The sequence below is a fragment of the Synchiropus splendidus genome, chromosome 6 (assembly GCF_027744825.2).
Source record: "Synchiropus splendidus isolate RoL2022-P1 chromosome 6, RoL_Sspl_1.0, whole genome shotgun sequence".
Taxonomy (NCBI): Eukaryota; Metazoa; Chordata; class Actinopteri; order Syngnathiformes; family Callionymidae; genus Synchiropus; species Synchiropus splendidus.
In genome coordinates, this window is record NC_071339.1 from 4,476,680 (window position 1) to 4,498,341 (window position 21,662).

Sequence of the window (21,662 nt, forward strand, 5' to 3'; positions counted from 1 at the left end):
GGAGTTTAGTTCTGATCAGCATCTAATAAAACAGCATCTCGAAGGGTTCTATAAGAGACCTGAGACATTGAGAATTAACTTTTATATTTAAACATAAACACATTCTTTGTGGATGTTGGAGACAGACTCCGGTAATGCAGAGAACAGAAGTGACTGAATATGGTGTGTCAAACGCCTATATTAAGTAAGTAGAAGTGAAAGTGATAGAATGAAAACGTATTTTGCATAATTTTTGTACCGCCAGAATGGCAGAATTTATCGCCCATCCCAGGGTTTCTGCTACATGTAGACTAGCGTGGTGCACCTCCACACCGCTACACCTTCTTTTTAAAGATGAAATCTCATGTGATTGTATTAAAGTGAAGTGGAAACATCAAAACAAGACATAAGACATAAGGCGTGGTGAAGGCGGACATGAACATGGTGGTTTTCACAGAAAAATCCCAAAAGAAACACCACTATGTCTGAAGTCCGTTGCTTGCGGAACTCAAGTCGCACATTGTGGCCGGACGTATGAAGACTTCGATCGGAGAGAGATTTACGTTTTATCGTCACCAATTCACTGAACGTCAAAACTTTCTCCGTTGCCTCACTGTTTCTCACTCACTTCTTGACTGGCTGAACTACGCAGAGACTCACGCGCTTGACTATATAAATAAAGGAAGAGATTAGAAAACAAAAAGAGCTGGATTATGTTGCATCTGTGATTTGTGTCTGCAGAGTCTGGAGGAGGTTGATCTGAAGCTAGTCCAGGTGATGACATGAATCATACTGCGTATCGAGGATCTTTAAACTACAATACAACACTTGTTTCACAACTTCTCGTGCATGTACTACGATATAATGCAAAACATATCTGATTACAGCAGGAGGTGGACAGTTGAATTTCCTAAAGGGACACATTATAAACTGTGACTGTTTTAAGGGGCCATCATGCCAAAAGAAAGGCAACAGTGACCACGAAAGATGATGGAAAAAAACGGAATTAATGAGGACGAAATGAACTGGGTTCAATGGAAGCAAGAATATTAAGAAGTGTAAATATGGCATGAACCCTGTAAAAAATCATTTTACATGCAATTTATTTGAATAGCACGCACAACAATATTATGGACAAAACATCAAAAATGAAAAGGCAATTTATTTCAAAATATATTTTGCATTTTTTTTCAATGAATTTTGTGTTTACTGTTGAACCATGACTGACTAAAATGGAAACAGGGTTTTAAAAATGACAGAAAAATGACAACAATGAGAGTTTTAGTCTGACCTCGCGACGACCGCAAAAACACAGCCAAAGGGCCGCATATGGCCCCCGGGCCGCACTTTTCCCAGGTCTGGAATAGAGCGTAAGGCATTTATGGCAGAGCAAGGCTTCTCTCATTATTTATTCACAGCTACTGTATGTTCACAGTTTGAAAACATTCTTCAGTACAGGTGTTGTATCACCACATGTGAGTCGAAACACAAGTTTCCAGGATTCTACATTTGGACAATGAGATAAAACAAGCAGTGCTCACAGCAGCAGGGGGCAGGGGGCGAAACATTAAAGAAACAAAACTTCCTGTCAGCTCATTCCACTCATCTGTGCTTGTTATCCTGGAGTGGTCCTGCGAAAGGCTGAAATGCCAAGTCTAATATGCAATATCGCTACTTTAATTACTGCGGTAAAAACCCCCGAGACGGTGAAGGCAAACTTCAGCATCAGTGTTGCCTCCCCCTTAAAGCCAAATGTAAAAGGACATAATTCGTATGAGGCGCAGTAAGGAGGAGTGTGATGATGTTGCGGAGTGTTTCGCCTCATCCCTAGTGACTTTCCGAAGAGTGCTTCCACGCACACATCCAACGGCCTCAGAATGAATGTGGTCTGTTCTGTGAAATAATAAACATATAAAGTGATTTGGAGTCTGTTGGGGACGCGCTTTTCTCTCTCTGCCGCGGCGTAAATAAGGACGCCGCGCTCTTGACACCCAGGAAACAAAGACACTTATTGAACAGTATGAATAGTTCATGGCAAGTGCACCGTGGCAGGATGAATAAACCTCCTCACTAATGGGCTCTCGTGACCTCTTGGTTGAGCACTTTGCCCACAAAAGACAGATTTTGTGTGAATGGCCAATTAGTGTGGAGCACGGCTGCCGTGCCTCGAAGGCAAATAGAAAACAAACAACACCGTTATTAGAAGATATTGTTAGGTTTGTGGTGAGAAGCGTTTTCATTGGCGTCTTCTCTCCGGAAGATTCAACTAAAAGACCAGTAAAACAGTGACAGCCATAAACATGTTTTCACTTGTTGCATCACATCTCACACTGATTCATTTTAACCATGTTTTAATAATTATTTAATATTTTTAATATGTTTTACTAGCATACACGTGTGTACAATGAACAATCACCATTTATGAATGAACTTAAACCACATGGTTTTTGGACCGTGGGAGGAAAACGGAGTACTATCCATATTCAATTTCTAAATTGAGCCGTCAACTTTATGTTTTTCAGCTTTTGATTCATCACTGTTCATCATTTAATAATCCACAGTTATAGTTTGCACATGTCTATATGTTATACGCGTGTAGACTGTGTGGTGTGGAGTCTTGTGATCCTAAATAGAAAAAATAAAAGTGACTTTTTTCATCATCACTTTATCTTTTATGTGTTTTAATTAACATTTTTAAATATTATCATCTTTATACGTCTGTTATGCTGTGATTACTTTGTACTATTATTTTGTGCTATTTTTGCCATTATTCAAATCCAAATTTCTCTTTCAGCCTTCTTAATACTTCTTTTTCTCAGCGTTTCATTGAGTGCTATTATCAAAACAACCACAGCGAAGCTTCACTCCCTTGGTTGCTGATGCCAAAATCAGTGAACTGCAGACCAAATATGAATCAATTCTTTTGAAAATGTAATCTCTTTTACTTTGGTCGTCACATATAGTCAGTTTGCTTACTAATGTTTGTATTTTTTTTTTCTAATCTTACAGAGAATGAGACACATTAACCCGTGGTACTCTTCTTTAAAACAAAGTTGAGTTTCCTTGTATGCTAGTAACCTTTTTATTTTCATTTTCAGATCACTATTTTTGAAATCATGTCGCCAGTATTCTAAACTAAAGATTCCTGATCAGAATTTTGATCAGCGTTATTAGCGGCTCCGCTGCTACAGTGTCTACCCGTCAATTTGATGCTTCATTCACATGATAGTGGTCACTGTTCAATTCCCCCTCTGGTCTCCAGTGAAGTACTGACTAAGTGTTACCATTTCACAGCACATATATACTTTTAACTCGACTTTTGCCTCACAGGCATCACCAATCGAAACTGATGGACAGAACAATAGTTTTGGATGTAAACAGAGTCACTGGAAATATGCTCAGATGAAGACATTTCAATATTGATATCTAAACAATTACACTGCAGAAGGCAAAACATTGCAGTACACAGGTAAACAGGACATTAGTTTCCAACCGCAGTCACGTCTTCCATCACTGGAAGAATATTTCCAACATTCATTCCCCGAACCACTGAAAACAAGTGTGCTTTGGCAAATGAAGCCACCCCCATGATGGATTATGAGTGTGCCAGGGTTTAGTTATTTATGGTTTTATGCTGCTAGGAAAGTCGCTGATATTCCCCCTCCAAAAACACTCGACTTCAGCAGAGCAACCCAAATTCCATTACCTATTTGGCCCAACAGATAATTCACACTGATCTTGGCACCAACTCACACTTTTCTTGTCTGTACTCCGGGGTAAAGTTTGTGTAAAATATGGGCTGTATTTCTCGGGCTCAGCGTGTTGCGCCAGACATTAGTAAATCAACAACAGCCCGTGGTCAGCACTCCTTTTCAAGAATGGGGTGAGGTGGTGAGGGGAAGTTCCTGCTTTTGGAATGATCCCTCTAGTGAAAAAGCAAATTCTAATTTTGCTTCATCTTAATCTGTGCCTAGACATAAGTGTTTCAACCCACAGTTTCTCCTGCCAAGAAGGAATCGGCTATAAATGCACACAAAAGGTAGAAAGATTATTGTGCACTTGTTGACTGCTCGTGGAAGCAGTGAGGACTGGTTCCAATGTGGATAATTTAGTTAATTCAAGGGGAGCGTAGGGTGAAAGGTCTGGTGCTGTAGTCTCACAGCAAGGACCCGTCCCCAGGACAGGCTCCAGCTCCCTGCCACCCCAGCAAAGACATAACGGGAGGAAACAGCATGCATGAATTTACTCCAGATTCAGTCCTGCTACATGGGACTCAACGTGTCTTTCTATCCACATGACGCATTACACACTGTCTTCACGTCCGACTTCGAGCACACACAAATAGACTGCTCAATACTGTGCGTACCTTTCCCTATAAAACCTGTGGTTGGCTGAATGTCACCACGAAGGATGGCATGACTCTGAGCTCCCTGGCCAACCATGACAAGAGTCTTGGTGAATCATGTCTTATTGCCTGGGAGAATGTGTGTTTCTGTTTTTGGACACTGGACCTTACCACAGATATGTCAGTCACATGACATATTTCATCTCTATAGAGAGGTTTGAGCACACCGGAATATAAACCGCACCCACGGAATTTAAGAAGGAAAATCGATTGTATTCATACATAAAATGCAACGGAAGGTGCCTGGCTAAACGAATGCATGAGGATCACATCTTGACCAGTCTTGAAAACGGGGTCCATTATGGAGACTGAAGTTAGCAATGTCCTGACCAGGAAGCTTGAACTCCTCACATTTTACATTAAATCGCTCAAAATGTGTGGTTTTCGCCGCCACCACAGCCTCTGATTCTTGTCTCCAGTCCTCCAGGAGATCGGCTCTGCGGACACGCAGGCCATAACAGCGCATTTTGAGTGCATTAAGGTCAATAAAACGGCTTTAATTTCATTTATTTCGTCTGACAAAGTGCAATATTTTGGCGGTGTGACACTGAGTCGTTGTGTAAGTCACAGGGTTCAAACCACGAGAAGAAGTAGCGGCTTCGTAGCAGAATTCACGGTACATTTATTTGAATTTGAATTGCGAAACTGAAATATAAAGAGAAATATTTTTTATTTTCCAAATTACGACACCCTCCTCCGTCCCAGCGTTAGACTTGGTTCATTAGTGAGAAAACTTGTGACTGCCATTTTGCAGCAAGTCTACCAAATCCGTGCCATCGATGCGGATGTCGCTCATCTTTGGCCTTAGTGAAATGGCTCAGATGCTCTCTGGCTAATGGTTTGTTTCAAGTCCTCAGAACAGCCCGTCCTCGCAAACAGTGGAAGTCTCTTCAGTAAAGCGATTGTTCAGCAGCAGAATGTGACACGACGGTGGGTTTCAGTCAGCACACGGCGTGAAGACACTCATGTGGCAGGTGGACAGTTAAGTGGACCGACTGCGGAGGTTTGAGAGATGAAACTGCAGGCAATGACTTCAGTCATTGGTTCACCATGATTCTATGAAATCATCTGGAGCACAAATCTCCGGCGCCAAGGGGCCTCAGTTCGCTTGATGGTTTCTAGATTTATTGGATTTCATTCCATCAAAGCTCTCCTTTTATCTTGTCCTCCCAGTTTGCGTTACACAGCCGGGTGAATATCAACAAGTCTTCTATCGAGTGGATGTTATTTGACATGATTTCTGAATCGCTGTGCCATCTGTCAGACCTGCTCCATTTAAAGCATGCAGAAACTTTTCTTTCTCCTCCACCGCGAGTCGAAGCATTTATTACACACAAGTATATTGAGAAGGATAGAAAAGGGGTGAGCAAGGGGAGGTCACGTCATCATCATGACTGAACTACACAGACTCTCGACTGAAATTAAAAGAACTTCAAAGGGCTCGCAGTTATCTCTTTGCAACTTCGAAGATTTCCATGGCGAGACACCCTGGTTTCCATTGGATTAGCTGGCAGTTTGTGGAGTCACAGCGAACAGATTGCTTCTCTTACACTTAACGCTTTCCTGCTCCGGCTCATTTCCATGCCGACATCCATCACAAACAGTGGCAGCTCAGATGAAATTTGTTTGCATAGGTCATACATATCCTACCACTTGAACTCATCTCTTAAATTCTCCGGCACAGACATCAGCAGCCGCGCTGTGCTGGAGGCGGCGGAGAATTCAGAGGGGCTCAGGACTAATCAGCACGGCCCTGATGTTGGAGCCGAGACGCGCTCCTGCAGGAAAGAGTAGCACTTGTCAAGGACACGTATGGAGGAAACAACAGTTCCCCCACAGGATCTCATTAACGTATCCAGGGATTTGAACCTGCGGAATATTAAACATCGCCTTCGCTGATCACATTTTAAGGACGAGTATTTTTTGAAAAGCGGCAGACTGAGCTTCAGATTGTGTTTCTGCGTGGGTTGATGACTAAAATCACCGGAGATGTTTACCATGCGACTCAAAATGTGTCTGTTTTTGAAGCTGGATCAGGGAAAATGAATCATACAAAGCAAGCGATGGAGCCCTCTTTCTACGAACTTCCATGAACAATTCAGTGTAGTGAGTAGACCTCGCAGGGTGCTGTAAAATTTCGCTAAATTCCGTAAAATTCCATATTAACTGTCAGCGAACAAGTGCTCTTTCTTGGTTTGTCTGCAAAAAGAGCATGGAAATTTGCTTTCCCTGAGGAAAAATGCATGTTCTGTGGAATGAAAAAAAAGAAAAAAAAAAAGTAATTTTATGCAGAACCGGAACACTTGCCCTTCAAATGAAAACTGTACAAATCACAACCTCATTGGAACAAATATTGCAGCGATTTCCAACAAAATGCGGGTCATTTATAGACGGGATTTAAGCGTCTTTAAAAGTGAATGAAACGCTGCCCTCTACTGGGCGGCCGAGGCGACTTACTTATTTGACCATGTTACCAGATCAGGGGTCACCAACCTTTTAGCAACTGCGTGACCCGAAGGCCGACCATCAGTTCAGTACACAATTCTGAAATCACGACACACAATACACGATCAATGATATTCCTCTCAAATACTTTTATTACAGAGTTTTAACAAAAAATAATGCTGGAACAAAAAAAAGGAATCACAAAAACAAACATAATAAGATGCTTATTACATTGCACTCATTATCATTATTATTATTATTATTTTTATTATTGTTGTTGTTGTTATTTCATCCAGTTCATTATTTTTATTAACCAGCTTTTTGTCTTTTTGACAAGATGTCCCAGTTGTCCAGCCGAAGGGACAAACACACAAGCTGTCATCTGATTTTATTTATTTATTAACATCACTGTGAAAATTGTGGGATTTTTAAAGGTTAAAGCTGCCAGTTCTTGTTAAGCTGAGGGGCAGATGATTATTTAACAATAAAATAATAACAGAGAGAAAAACATAAATCAACACAAATAGCTTTCCATACTAATAAAAAAAATGATAACTCAAGGAGCAATTTCATAGAAGATGTATTGCATTTGGTTATATTGAATTGGCGTCCCATGTGCACCTCTGGTAACAGCTTTGTGTAGCGAGAATGATGTTGGTATTTGCTCATAACTGCAGGCACACAAGAGTTTTATTGCTCCTCTGTAGCTCAATTTGGAGTGCAGCGAGTGAACGCCGAAAATTATTCTCCCCCCATTACGGACGGAATAAGAACCGCACATCGACTATTTAAAATAAAAAAAAAAGTGCAGCACTAATTTGACTGCTCGCTGTTTGAAATTGGCAGAAAGAGGCAGCTGTGCGATTAGATGTTGAAGCGTTGATGCAGATCTCTGCGCTGCAACTCCTCTCTGAAACCTGCAGTGCTGTGAACCGCTGCCTCACCCTCCGCTGGAAACACTTCCCACCATGCAGCACAGATGTCACAGAATACTGCAAAAAGTGGAGCTCATATGGTCTTTGGACTGAAATGACGGCTCCATTTTGCAAGTGCTTTTTATTATAGATTTGTTTTTAGAATTACTTACAGTGTACAAATGGAATTCAATTATGTACCTCGATTATATTTCCTGATGTTACTAAGCCTTTTGTACTAAAAAATATGTTTTTTACGGCATTTGAAGACGTTTTTTTGCATTGTTTTGTATCATCCTTTTGCACAAAAAAACTAAACTAAGAACTACAAACATCAAAATCGTAACACATCCATCAGTGTATTAATAAAAATAAATAAAATACATTGGAAACACGTGAAGAAAAAATATGCATTGTGTATCTAGTCCTATCTGGTGGTGCAGTGTGAAGTTGAAAGTGAGAGAAATAATTTTCTACTCGCAGTGAGAACAATGAGGCTGAGAAACGCTGGCCTCACGGCCCTTCTCTCATTTCACCTTCACCAAGGAGGCCAAGTTTTTGTCTGCCTTTTCTTTCTGTTAGCAAATTACTGAAAAGGATTGAATGGATTTCAACTAAAAGTTCCAGATTCAATTCAAGTTCTAATTCTTGCAGGCTAACACAGTGAGGCTTCAGATTCAGTCAGCAAGTTTTTATTTATTTATTTATTTATTTTTTATTAAAGACCGACTTTAGGAATAAGAACCCCATACTTGTGTTTGTGCCCTCAAGTTTCAGAACACTACTGCCACCAACTGTCCCACTGATCTCATTGCTATCAACAATATTTCAAATGGCTTTGAATGAAAAGAGATAAAAATAGATGCATAACATATGAATAATAATGTATATTACAAAAACATAACAAAAAGCATAGTTGCATCACATGAAGTCACATTTTTCCTGCGTGACTGGTGGCAGTAAGAACTGGGCCGATGAGTACTTCCTGGTGGAGCCTGGACCTTCAAATAATCCCCCTGTGTTTTCTGTCATTGTGTTCCCACAGGTCAGGAGCAAACATGCCGTTTGGCTGTTTAACAATCGGAGAGAAGAAGGATTATCATAATCCTTCGGACGTGACGGACAAATATGACATGGGTCAGCTGGTTAAATCGTAAGTATGATGATAAACATAAGTCGACCATTTACTTAAACATTAAACATCAACATCTCAATCTGATTTATGATATAAATTGATCATTACCACTGAATTCATGCGACAGGTAATTATCATGACAGTGAGGGATGGTCAGTAGGGGGCGCTCCGGCAAGACCTCCGCCCCGCCTCCAACTCATGAACTGCATGAAACAAAACAAAAAATAAATAAAATAAGGAACATTTTATGGATTATTCATGAATCGATTGAGACTCCATTACAACTCTACGACAAAAATCTTTGGCGGATTATGGCGGAAATTGCCCCCGGTTTGTTGCATGCTGCTTGTGTGGCACAGGAGAAAGTGCCCATTCAGCACGGCAGCCCAGCCAATCACAAGCATCGAATGGTCACATGACAGTAGAACAACATCTAAGCAGCACCATGCTGTGTTTCCTGAGGGCCACTTTTTTTGCCGTGCCCCATGTTTTATGACGGAAACGCCAACAAATACAGACAGAGCTCTTCCTCTGCTCCCAGAAAATTGCTCTTAATTATTTTTCAATACTGTTATTAATAAGTAATGCACTGCTATTCCTCTGTTTCTGTAAAATTAATTAACTTAAAATGAGCATAGTGGCCCCGAGAGGTGAAACTTGCAGTGCAAACAAGCCATCGGTGCATCACAGAGGACTTGACCTGGTTGGTAGCTATAATTTTATTTATTTATTTTAAATGAAAAATGACTATCAACAGTAGAGTACAGTAAATCCAAGTATTTCAGGCAGTACTGCAGACAGCTGTGATTTCACACAATCCCAATATATATATATATATTCATATATATATATATATATATATATTTTTTTTTTTTTTTAATCTGTGAAGCAACACTACAACCGAATCCTTTTTCCCCAGGGAAGAATTCTGCGAGATATTCAGGGCCAAGGACAAAACCACCATGAAAATGTACACGTGTAAAAAGTTCCTGAAGAAGGACGGAAGGAAAGTCCGCAAGGCGGCCAAAAATGAAATCCTCATCTTGAAGATGTGAGTACATTTCGTTGCTCCAGTCCCAAACTTTGCCATGATCACAGAGCTTTGGTTTGTCTGATTCCGTAGCTCCTCTGTGTCTCTGAAAGTTCTCAGTTAAACCCGCATTAGCATAATCACAACCTCCTCCAAGAATTTGCAGCTGACAGCGGGCAAAGCAACGCGGCAAGATGAAGGAAGGTGCGATGTCTTTCACAAGGCATTTCAACAAATTGACTCACATTGTGGTGAAATTTATTCTTTAGAAACTGAATAAGTGGAAGCCGCTCCCATCTCCGCCGTTCAATCATCAGCGGGGGATTTCGGCAAATAATCAAACACTGAATGGTGTCATTGTCAAAGGGTCGAGATAATTGCTATGAAGCACTATTTTGAATACAAATGCAATGACACAGTCATGAGAGCAACGTCTGAGCTTTCATTAACTGGATATTGCCTAAGTGTTTCATTTGCCTATTCTGCGGCCTGATACGTTCCATATGGCTCGCATCATCTCACTTGTGTGACCTTCACTGGGATTTTTTTCTTCATTATTTTCATCCTCTGAACTCACTTCAAAGCTGACTAAGCTCATATTTCAAGTGTATTGAGAAAGTCACCGTGACTGAAACGCACAGCCGTTTGAGGAGCTTTGAATAGCAACTGGCTTACCTAGTGCCAACCTCCAGCTCTCGCTGCCCACAGCGTCAAAGTTTACCGCAGAGGGCAAGGAGTGCTTCAATTGAAAACCTAGCATGCAACGCTGAAGGATGCCTTTTGCGTCAGTCCACTTTCCCAATGTCAATATACTGTATGTGGTAGAGTGTCACAGGGCAGGTGCTCGCTCTCCACACCTCCGAGGCTGGAGCGCGCACTCCAGGGTTTGATGTCCTGTTGTGGGCTGGAGCTGGGACAGGGATGAGGCCAGTCTGGGACAGAGCTAAGTGACTTGGTTTATGACTTTGTCACAGCCAAACTGCACAGAAGCGCACATTCAGAGCTGGACACGCACCGGGCACCTCTTCACTTCTGGAGAGACGTCACTCACTCGGCAACCCCTCCCACATGCAGCGGCCACACACATAGAGGAACAGCGCACCTGCAGCAGACACTCTACATTCACTGCTACAAAAGACTATTTTAAGGCTTGGAATGCAGTATTTCTTTTTCCATTCATTGTAATGGGAAAAATCCATTCAGATTTCAAACAAATCGCTTCTCGAACGGCTGCCTGGAACGGATTGTGGTCGAGAACCGCGGTACCACTGTGTATATATATATATATATATATATATATATATATATATAAAGCAAACAGATGCTTTTGTTTGCTTTTGTTTAGGGATTCCTCCATGTATGTTGTTGTTGTTATCATCCAAGCTGCTGTGCATCACTGTGATCAAAGGTTCCGTGTTTAAACTCTGCAGGTATTAACAACTAGCAGTGTGTTTATTGCAGTCATAGTACAGGCTGATCTCGTAAAGTACATGCCTGGCCAAGCTAAACGTGCTCGCTTTCAATATTCAGACAGTCGAAGCCATTATCAACACGCTGGCTTGAGCGTGCGCAGGATGACTGTTGTGGAGATGTATGTGCTGTGACACAACCAACTGATAAGGGCTTCTTATGTCTTTTTAGGAGCAAAATTATGCACTTGATGTGCAGGATATATACCGTAGATAAAGTGTTCATCCTGCATTCAAAATAGAAATATGAAATGTAATATTCATGTTCCACCTCGACATGCGAAATGAACATGCTCTGCAGTAAACTCCCAGCGGGAGCAAAGTATTTTCCTCAGGATGCGCAACATGGAATTTGCTTCTGAATGAACAAACATGTAGATCGCAGTCACAAAACAACACCTTCCACGACTGACGCGGAATGACAATGAAGTGTAAAGCAGCAGCAGCTGTCAGGAGGAACGTAGAGCAAGCAAACGTCTGCTTTACTGTAAGTGTGTTGCATTCAGCTGCAGCTGCATGAAATGAGTGGTTCACTGCCGTTACACAGAGCTGATCCAATGGACATGTCTTGATGTTTGACCAACTGTGTTTCAATGCCGAATTTCACAAGAGGCATTGTGAAACAATGTGTTGCAGCAGGTTTAATAAAAGCAGGAAGCAAGATGTTATCCATTGAGTGCAATTCCCAGCAAGCCTGCGCCTCAATGGGGACCTGCTTGCCGTGAAGCGCAAACCACCTTACTCCACCGAAATTCCAGATGAGATTCTGTCATACCCACTGCATGATTTTCTTGTTCCAGTGATCTGAATTCTGTTCATGCAAATTCCAAAACTTGTGTTTTGACGTTCTTCTCACCAGGGTGAAGCACCCCAATATTCTCCAACTGGTGGATGTCTTTGAGACCAAGAAAGAGTACTTCCTCTTCCTGGAGCTGTGAGTTCAGACGCTTGTCTTCACCTTCTGCTAATCTAAAGATGTTAATGATCCACTGGAGGGGAAAGCGAGGCAGTAGCCCCAGGGCCCTGCATGTGAGAAGGGTTCTTCGCTCCCCTTATTTGCTATTCAGTCTTGACTGTGTGCAAGCTGTTCTCGCCGGGCATGTGTTGTTGGGGAAAAAGGCGTGCATCTCCGATGATATGCATAATCATCCTCTCCTCCTTGGAGGACACTTCTTGTTCGGTCGGAAAATGGAGTTACAGGGAAAAGCATGAAACACTAACCCACCATGAGAATTCACAAACAGGTGTGCCGGAGTCTTCGCGGGTGGCTGGTTAAATATCTTCGCAATGTATTTGCACCATGGAAACTCACGCTGTTCTGCTCTTCTGAGATCTGAGGAGGAATGGGGCAAAGAATGAACTGGTTTTCCTGCTTCCTTTGCATGAGCTGTGGGAATTCCATTGGTTTCAATACATGTCCTCGGAACTTGGTAGGATCCAGGCCTCTTCCTGATAAGGGCCAGCTATTAGCAGTGTCATTTTATTAATGCAAAGGCTCTGTTCACTTCTCCAGGCCTTGTAGAATTGTGAAAAACATGAGCCAAGAAAAAGGCAGCCAAAACTTTCCAAGAGCAAGTGACAGGTCCTTCAGGCTTAATTAGCATATGTACTCATCCAGTATTCCATTATATCTTTGGAACTCCCAACAGCGTCCTGTCACTGTCTCCGAGCTGTAGCAGTCTGGTAGACGATTTCTTTTTACTCCTCTGGCTCATGTTTTGGCCAAAATACAGAACATTCTTTGTCACTTCTCTGCCCAAACTCTCAAGGTCTTTTGAAATGGACCCTATGCTTGAGTGATGTGCGGCGTACTCCAGAGAAGCGCCATCCCATTCGGCATACATTTCTTTTACATGACGCGCTGCCCACGGCATCAGGGTATGCTGTGGAAGGCAGGACATGTGCTTCAACTGACCTTCCACATATGCCCTCGGAGAGAGGACGTGTTTCCATGGACGAATGAGGAAATGAGGAGAACCAAAAAACGTGTAAACTAAGTGTTTCAACAGAGGGCTTCACTTACATGCAGAGCTCTCATGCAGGTGCTAAGCACAGTGGAACGTTTTCATTGAATTAGTTTGGGATAAATATACTTTTAATAAATGTAAATGAAATATATCCACGCAGTGCGATGCTGCCATTACATGCGGGAGGAAGAGGGACAACATTTTTGCTTCTTAAAACACAGACAACGGCACGTCACTTCTTCAGACTATAAACAGGAATGGCGATACAGTAACTCTGCTGCAGACGCTGTTGAAAAAACGGTACTAGTAACTTAGTGGGGGGACGCAAGAAGGGCCTGTGAAAAAGGCGCCCGCTACAACACTAACCATAGCTAACCTACCCGTAACGTACGGTGGTGGCTAGAGCTGTGTACCAGCAGGTAGATACGACACGTATCCCAATACAGCGGTGGCGATACCATACACTGCGATATATTGCGATACTGTAAGTTCAACAATGTATCAGATAATGCAATACAATATTGTGTGCATGAAAATGAATGTATTGTTATGAACTCAGTCCAGTTAGAGTTTTGTTTAAATTTTACTGTCCAATAGAGGAGTGAATCGCTTATCAACAAATTATGTCCAGTGCACATAAACATGTATTGAACAAGTTAACACATCACAAATGCAGCAGCATATCCAAATATCTATGTATAAAACATTGACATAAAATATCAAGTTAACATCACACAGTCAAGTGGTGTGACATCTCAGCGCGGCTCAATGCTTTCAGACGTGACACAAGTATCTCTGTGTGTTCTCCCATAGTGCCACGGGCCGAGAGGTGTTTGACTGGATTCTGGATCAGGGCTACTACTCAGAGCGAGACACCAGCAATGTGGTTCGCCAGGTGTTGGAGGCAGTGGCCTATCTTCACTCCCTGAACATTGTTCACAGAAACCTCAAGGTGAAGAGGTTGGATGTTTGGCATGTGATTTGCACGGTTATCCTTAGCTCAACATGAAGTTAAAATGTTGAAAATGAGTCATAACTCTGAATAAGGAAGAAAATGTTTGAGAGACTTATTAGTTTTCTGTTCATTTCTTGCTGAGTGACTTTAGAGTGCAGTACTTTTATTTCATGGTTCCAATACTGAGGCTTCAAAAAAAGTATTTCCAACGTTTGTCTGCCAATTTCAGATAAATCCCAAACTCTTCCATGTAAAAGATGTGAAGCTTTGGCTTCACACAAAGCAGCGGCCCGTTCTGACACATGCAAACTGGCTGTGTCTTCCTTTATTTAATTCATTTTGTGAAGGGACTTCACTTCATCTTGACACGAGATCTTACAACATGAATGAGGAGTTTTAAAGTCGTGATGTCACATGTCATCCCCTCTATAGCTGGAGAACCTGGTGTATTACAATCGCCTGAAGCACTCCAAAATAGTCATCAGCGACTTCCATCTTGCCAAGCTGGAGAACGGACTCATCAAAGACCCCTGCGGGACGCCGGAGTATCTGGGTGAGAGAAGAGTGTGTCGGAGATGAAGAACGAAGAGTAAAAATCAAATGTGGAGATGGAGTCTTTAACTAGTGACTTTGTCCCTCAACAGCTCCAGAAGTGGTTGGCAGACAGCGATATGGACGGCCGGTGGACTGCTGGGCGACAGGAGTCATCATGTACATACTGTGAGTCCTGACACGGTTCGAAGCATATTCATTTTGTTTGAAAAGAAAAGAAACATTTTTTAGCAACACAAAGGCAGATGAAGACTTTCCTGATCACGTAAGTCTTATATGAACCAAGAGGGAAGCAACCTCGAGGCTTCAGTGACTCCAACACAAGCTCTTCATCATATCCTCTGTGAGTGCTTGCCAGGGTCAAGTGTGTCTTATGAAGGTCTCACAGAAACAAGCGTGAGCAGCAGTCAATCAAAAACACACCTTAGTATCTGAGGCAAACTTTCATTTTCAAACCTGAATCAATCAAGAACTTGACTCAAGTGTACAGTATACCAGGCACTCATTGATGGATCCATGTAGATGTAGACACCAGATGACAACAGATTTTATTTCCACAAAAAAAAAAGTTTTTGTTGTTGTTACTGGGTTGTTGCTGGGTCGGTTTGTTCGTGGTGGAATAGCGGTGAGAGCATAGCCTTGTGGAAAATAAGGTTGCTGGGAGTTTTAAATGCAATGACTTTTCCATGAGCCAGTTCAAAATATAAACTAAATCACAATAAATAATAATAAATAACATTCAGAGAGTTTTTTTAACAACCAACAATCCAAAAAGAACCTAACAAAATGAATCTATTCTATACTATACTGAAGGGAAACCTGCCAGATGCTGGGGTGTAAAGAGCTACGTGACGCTGCATTGTGTGGCATGATGAGGAGTGGGAGGGGCAGCGATGCTAGTTAAGAAATGATTCTCACCCAAGTTTAAATAAATTCCTTGTCTGATATCAAAACACATTTGGGTGAAAGTCATTTTTTCCCTTAAGAATTTAAGAATGAAGCAGAAAAAAGGGCTCCAAATGGGCCATTGTGCTCCTGCAGGGAAAACCTACTTGTGGTCTATAGGTGCACGTCCCTGAGCATGCATGTGATCGAGGGTCGCGCTGGGGTGAAGAGCACGGCGCCATAAGCTGGTCATTAGTCCAGCACCAGCTGCGTTTTCCTCTGTTGTGTCTGAGCAGAGGTCAGTCATGACGCAGACTCTCAATCGCTGAAACAGTTCAGCCCCAATGATTTACTCAAAGCAAACAAGTCGGCACCTGAGTAGCAGAATGAAATTGAATTGGGATAAAAGCAGGATTTTCAGGAATATAAACAAACGCTACCAGTAGATTTCAGGAGCTAGCAGTCAGTGGCTTAGCATAGCATTGCTTTAGCCGTACAGTTGCTCTGCTTGTATGAAATTGACTTGACTTAAATATGGGACTAGTTTTATCCCTACATAACAAGCCAATCTTTTTTTTATTTTAAAGTTTGTTACTGTGGAAAACAAAAGGCCAGTGTTGACTTTTTTTGTTTCGTTTACCTCGTGCTGATTTTTTTCTTTTCGATTCAGGCTGTCTGGCAATCCCCCCTTTTACGATGAGACGGATGATGACGATTACGAAAACCATGACAAAAATCTCTTCCGCAAGATCCTGGCTGGCGACTATGAGTTTGATTCCCCATACTGGGACGACATCTCAGACTCAGGTATTTCTAACAGCGAACGGCTGAGAGTGCCAAGTGAGGTCTTCATGTCGGAGTACTTGAAAAGTGCTGCGCTCCAGATCACGTGGATAAGCGGAATACACACGCTTGTCATTGTTTCTCTTTGCCAACTTTGTTCCTGACAGCAAAGAGTCTGGTGACGCGTTTGATGGAGGTGGATCAGGACCAGAGACTGACAGCGCAGGAGGCTATAAACCACGAGTGGTAGGCAGCTTCCGACATTTCTAAGCCTTAGTACATACCCCTTCATTTGGCATTTGTATTGTATTGGTAGTCAACATCATAACATTCAGGGAAATGACTCTAATATCATCATAGATACAGCTTACACTGTGGTTTGATTGCCCCCTGTTCTTCGTGTTTCATCAACCAGGATCTCTGGTGGTGCGGCTTCAGACAAGAACATCAAGGAAAATGTGTGCGCACAAATCGAGAAGAACTTTGCCAGAGCTAAATGGAAGGTGAGCGTCCGCCTCCTCACTGTTGTTTGTGCTAGACATGAGTTTCGTTTTCCGCATCCACAGAAAGCCGTTCGTGTCACCACCATCATGAAGAGACTCCGAGCCCCTGAGCAAAGCGAGTCGAGAGCAGCCAGTCCAGCAGCCGGCGCCCCTGGAGACCCTGCTGCTCCCCAGGCTGCAGCGGACCCCTGTGTGCCTACCCCTGCCGGAGAAACACCACACCAGCCCACACCGGAGGCTGCACCAGCTTCAGTGGCGGAGCCGCAGCAGCCCAGCCCGGCACAGCAGGAAGCCGAGCCGCCATCACGCTGCAACGGTGACACCTCCGCCCTTCATGCGGACCCGAATGCCGGGAATGAACAGGGTTAGATCCCAACACTGCTGTGACGACATCAGTCCCCCGCATATTCCTGCACACTGTACATTAGCTGCTAGCATGGTGACACTGACTCTGCTTCTCTCTAACTCGCAGCTTTAGTATTACTCCACGGAGGCTGTGCGCTACCTTTCCTGCGTGATGCGTTGCTTTCTTTTACACATTTTTTATCCACAGCTGAAAACACACTTGTATTTGGGGCTTTGTGGGACCTGTTTTGGATTTATTATTTCATATTAGAGGAAGAATTCAAACAGTGGCTCATGATGTTTCTTAAAACCCGGCCTCCTTTGTTGACGATCATGTAAGAAATATTGTACTGCTGCTACAGCAGTAAACACAGACTAACACTGCTGAACGCTACACAACTGCAAAAAGAAAAAAAAACTACGTGGTGTTCTACTTGCCCACATTTTTGAGGCATGACAAGAGAGCAGAGATGGCCAATTCAATTTCTAAAGGGGTCACATGTGAGGGGCAGTCAAACCGTGGGACAGAAGAAAAAAAAAAGTAACTGAAAACTACTTCCTAAACACTAGGGTTTTTTTTAAGTCAGAAATCGTGTAATTACAATATGAAATTATATCCTTAAAATATGTTTTTTTATCCATAATATATTGTGATTTTTATGCATTTTCTTTAAAGATTCTCAAAATAAATCATGAATATTGGAATTGATATGTATCTTGGGAACAGTGCGCTCGGTAACACTATTAAGTTTTCCTCACAAAATATTTTTAATTTTAAAAAATTCAAAAGAAGACACAAACAAAATAAAGGCCTTAAAAGGCTTAAAGTTTTACTTAGAAATAGTGATGAACGTTGGGTGAAAAAAAAGTTTTTCTTCGTGTTAGGGCCACATAAACACAGGCCAAGGGCCACACGTCGTCCACATCTGCAACAGAGGTTTAAACAAAACCAAGGACCAAACTCAAAATAACTGATGCCTCAAACTTACATAAGGACCACAAAGAAAACAGCCCTTACCTGCACATTACCTCTGATTTGTCCTCTTTAAATGTGTAATGAAAGCTTGGAATTATTAACCACAAAATGCTTAAACTTTATTAGAAAATACGCAATGAAACTGTGCCTCTGTTGTCGATCAGGTAGGTTTGGGGAGACATTTAAAAAGCCTGAACAAATCAGACTCATTGGGTCAAACATCCCGGTATGATTTTCCAATGTCCATTGTGTTTTATTGTCATTTATTTATTTTTAAATCAAGGCAGCTTGACACATAAGCACAGACATTGTTTGTTGTCACTTCCTGCTCAGGAAAGAACCTCACGGCTGTATGTGTAAAGATTCTGTACATAGAGACCTCTGTAGAAGTAGCCAAAACCGCATGCTTTCTCACCGTTTACATTGGAAGCCACTCCGTGGATAGAGATGCGCTACTGCTAACAACGCCACAAGCCATGCTAACGCTGTTCTTTTACGTTTAAACATTGCGTCGTCTGCGTCCAACACGTAGATCCCGGCTAGAATCAAATCGGTTGATAGCAGTTCTATGCATCTTCATTATTTGTAGCTTTTTCTTTTTCTTTTTTTTTTATTTTTTAGAAAGGCACTTGTAAGTACTCTTTCTGTGGTCAGATACTGACTCTAACGCCACAAATGTCTTAATATTATTTGAACTGTAAAAACAAAATGTGCATTAACTAACCATGCGTGGCTTTCATTGGGGACATGCATCCATTTGTTGGCTATATCAGAGCCATCTTTCCTTTGCCACACTGATAATATTTGACATGTCGTCTTTACAATTTCGTTCGAGTGTCACTTTACCTTTTTAGCGTTATTTCAGTTGTAATAATTCGATGTCAGTGGGTCCCATAGATATCAGTAATAACAGTAATAACAGACAGGAGGTGTTTTCACTAGACCTTTAAAGGAGCAATATTTGACTGGCTTCAGAAACTGTGAACATTGATGTCCTAAATATGGTCTGTGTAAGAGTAGTGTACTGTCTCTCAGCTGGTTGGAGAGAAGTGAAGAGTCCAACTGATCCTTGGACCGTTTGTTAGTAACGTCACATGATCATTCTAGTCATCAGCTATTGCAAACAATTACTCAGCGATTAATTCAATGGATACATTTAAAACTGACAATAAGACGTCATGACACACAACATAATTTAACAATGAGTTTATAGAGATACATTATTTATTTTCTTAGATCTGTATTATGAATACAATTGCAGTTGAGTGGAGGCATATGTGGAAGCATTATACACTTTTCACAATCATGTTTTTTGGGGCAGGTTTGAAACTGAATAAAAAACATTGTAAAGAAAGTTGTGATTAATTTAAACAGACAACAAACCTGAATTGACACCATGATGCGGTGAAATCTGTTCAGTCAATGTTCAGTCCATCAACATTGTATCACTCGAATTTTCTGTGATATTGTTTGAAGATGAGTTGCACAATACCTGTATAGATTTTGGATCAAAAGGGACCTTTGCTACGAAGGATCATATTTCTTACTTTTATTATCGGTATTTTATTGATATATGGATTGGTCAACAGACCAGTCATTTACTTTATATACTTTTTATGTATACAGATCAGAAGGTGTTGTCCATCCTGTCTCTGCAGGTGGGAAATGAATACTGTTCAGTTACTGTCACACTAAAGCAATGCTTTTCCCTCTCTCACTGTATTTAGTCCGCCATGTTTGACCATTTTGCCAGGCACTTACAGGTGTAGTTGTAAATGTGATATTCGCCAGGACCAGTGGTCACCTGTAGGTCCTTTCTTGCATTTGTGAGCTCTGTACCCGTTCTCTTTGATGAGTTGATGACTTTGATGGAAATAAAAACTTAATTCATCTGTCTGTTCAACTGCCGTCGCCTCTTGTTTCCCCATCTGTGGCGAAATGTTTTGGATAATTAATGGCTTTTATTGGAGCTATTGTGAAGCAGCTTGCTGCTCTTTCACACTCCGCTTCCCCCTTCTAACCCGGAGAGAGCATCTGTGTTACACTCTCTTCGCAAAAGCTTCAAGCCTCTCCCGGTGGGGTGTGAACTTGAGTTCGAGAAATCCCAGCAGTGTCATTTGTTGGCACTCTCACGGATACTTGAATCACATCGCCTCAGAATAGTCATGCAGCACACACTTTTCTGGGTCCTCTGGGTTCCTCTGGCTCTCTCTCGGGAGGTTTTCTCATATCCACCCTGCTTTGGAATAGTTGCATTAACTCATGTAGTCAGGACTCATGGGATTTCATTTGAGTCGTGGAGTAGAGTGAGTCATTGTTCTGTCCCCTGTGAGGAGAGGACGGGAACAATCCAGCACCATCTGACTGACTTGAAATAAATGAAACATCATCCACTGTGATGGACATCAACGGGGCTTTGGTTAAAGGTTAAACATGTAATGGGATTTGAGTGGCACTTGTTTTGGAATCTGGAATGTGATGAACACACTCATTTAAGTTTTTATTTTAATGTCATTAAAAAGATGGAGGACACGGAAAAAAATTGTGTCACATCTGAATTATTATATATTATTTATTTATGTTACAACGTGTTTGCATTCACGTCTCGGTTAAAGGCTGCCTTAAAACTACACAACATAATAGATTCAAGATTTAAGATTTTTATTTCAATTTCAATACTATATAATTGAAATTACGTTTCCCGCTCTATTTACAGTGAAAGAATAAAATAAAAATAAATCTATGTATAGTAAAATATCAATACGTATATGTACAATATACCTATGTGTCTGTACATGAAAATGAAACTAATAGGTTATCATTTTATATACGTACATGGGTATAGCTACATAAATGACAGCTGGGCTTCGCAACACGTTACAATTCTGCCATCTGCTGGAAGATATTGTGCAGCGCAGTAAGATCAAACATTGTCCCTCCACATAGGCAGCAGGGGGCACTGTTGCGCCCCTTTTGTCATCGGATGACAGCGTTCCCTCTCTTGAGTTCCTGACACAGACAAAGCTAAACAAGCAACATGATTCACATAAATCACTCCCAGATTTCAGTTTCAGTCACAGTGGCAGTGTCTCAGAGTGATGCCCAACATGATAATGATGAGTGCCTGGTCAGTTGAAAACAGAATGAGAGGACTTCACTGGACACCAGATCGGTCGCAGCGATAAACTGCATCTCAAAAACCAAATGAATAGTTCTTATGAAGCCACGTCATTTGATACTGGGGATCATTAAACCCGCGGGAGCAAGTATCTGCTGTGGTCAGACACAGATCCTGACCCAGACCTCCCAGTCCAACGTG

The 21,662-nt window shown here is 41.8% G+C and overlaps 1 protein-coding gene across 1 annotated transcript in view; it reads left to right on the plus strand.

The window, feature by feature from the left end:
* Positions 1–20,208, plus strand: part of LOC128761153 (caM kinase-like vesicle-associated protein) — a 43,764-nt gene extending 23,556 nt beyond the window's left edge. The window contains exons 2-11 of the mRNA XM_053869126.1: positions 8,789–8,896; positions 9,798–9,929; positions 12,237–12,311; positions 14,158–14,296; positions 14,732–14,852; positions 14,944–15,019; positions 16,407–16,543; positions 16,687–16,765; positions 16,935–17,022; positions 17,086–20,208. Of these exons, the coding sequence (XP_053725101.1) occupies positions 8,802–8,896; positions 9,798–9,929; positions 12,237–12,311; positions 14,158–14,296; positions 14,732–14,852; positions 14,944–15,019; positions 16,407–16,543; positions 16,687–16,765; positions 16,935–17,022; positions 17,086–17,391 (1,248 nt within the window). The 5' untranslated portion in view covers positions 8,789–8,801 and the 3' untranslated portion in view covers positions 17,392–20,208. The remainder of the gene's footprint in view (positions 1–8,788; positions 8,897–9,797; positions 9,930–12,236; positions 12,312–14,157; positions 14,297–14,731; positions 14,853–14,943; positions 15,020–16,406; positions 16,544–16,686; positions 16,766–16,934; positions 17,023–17,085) is intronic.
* The last annotated feature ends 1,454 nt before the right edge of the window (positions 20,209–21,662 follow it).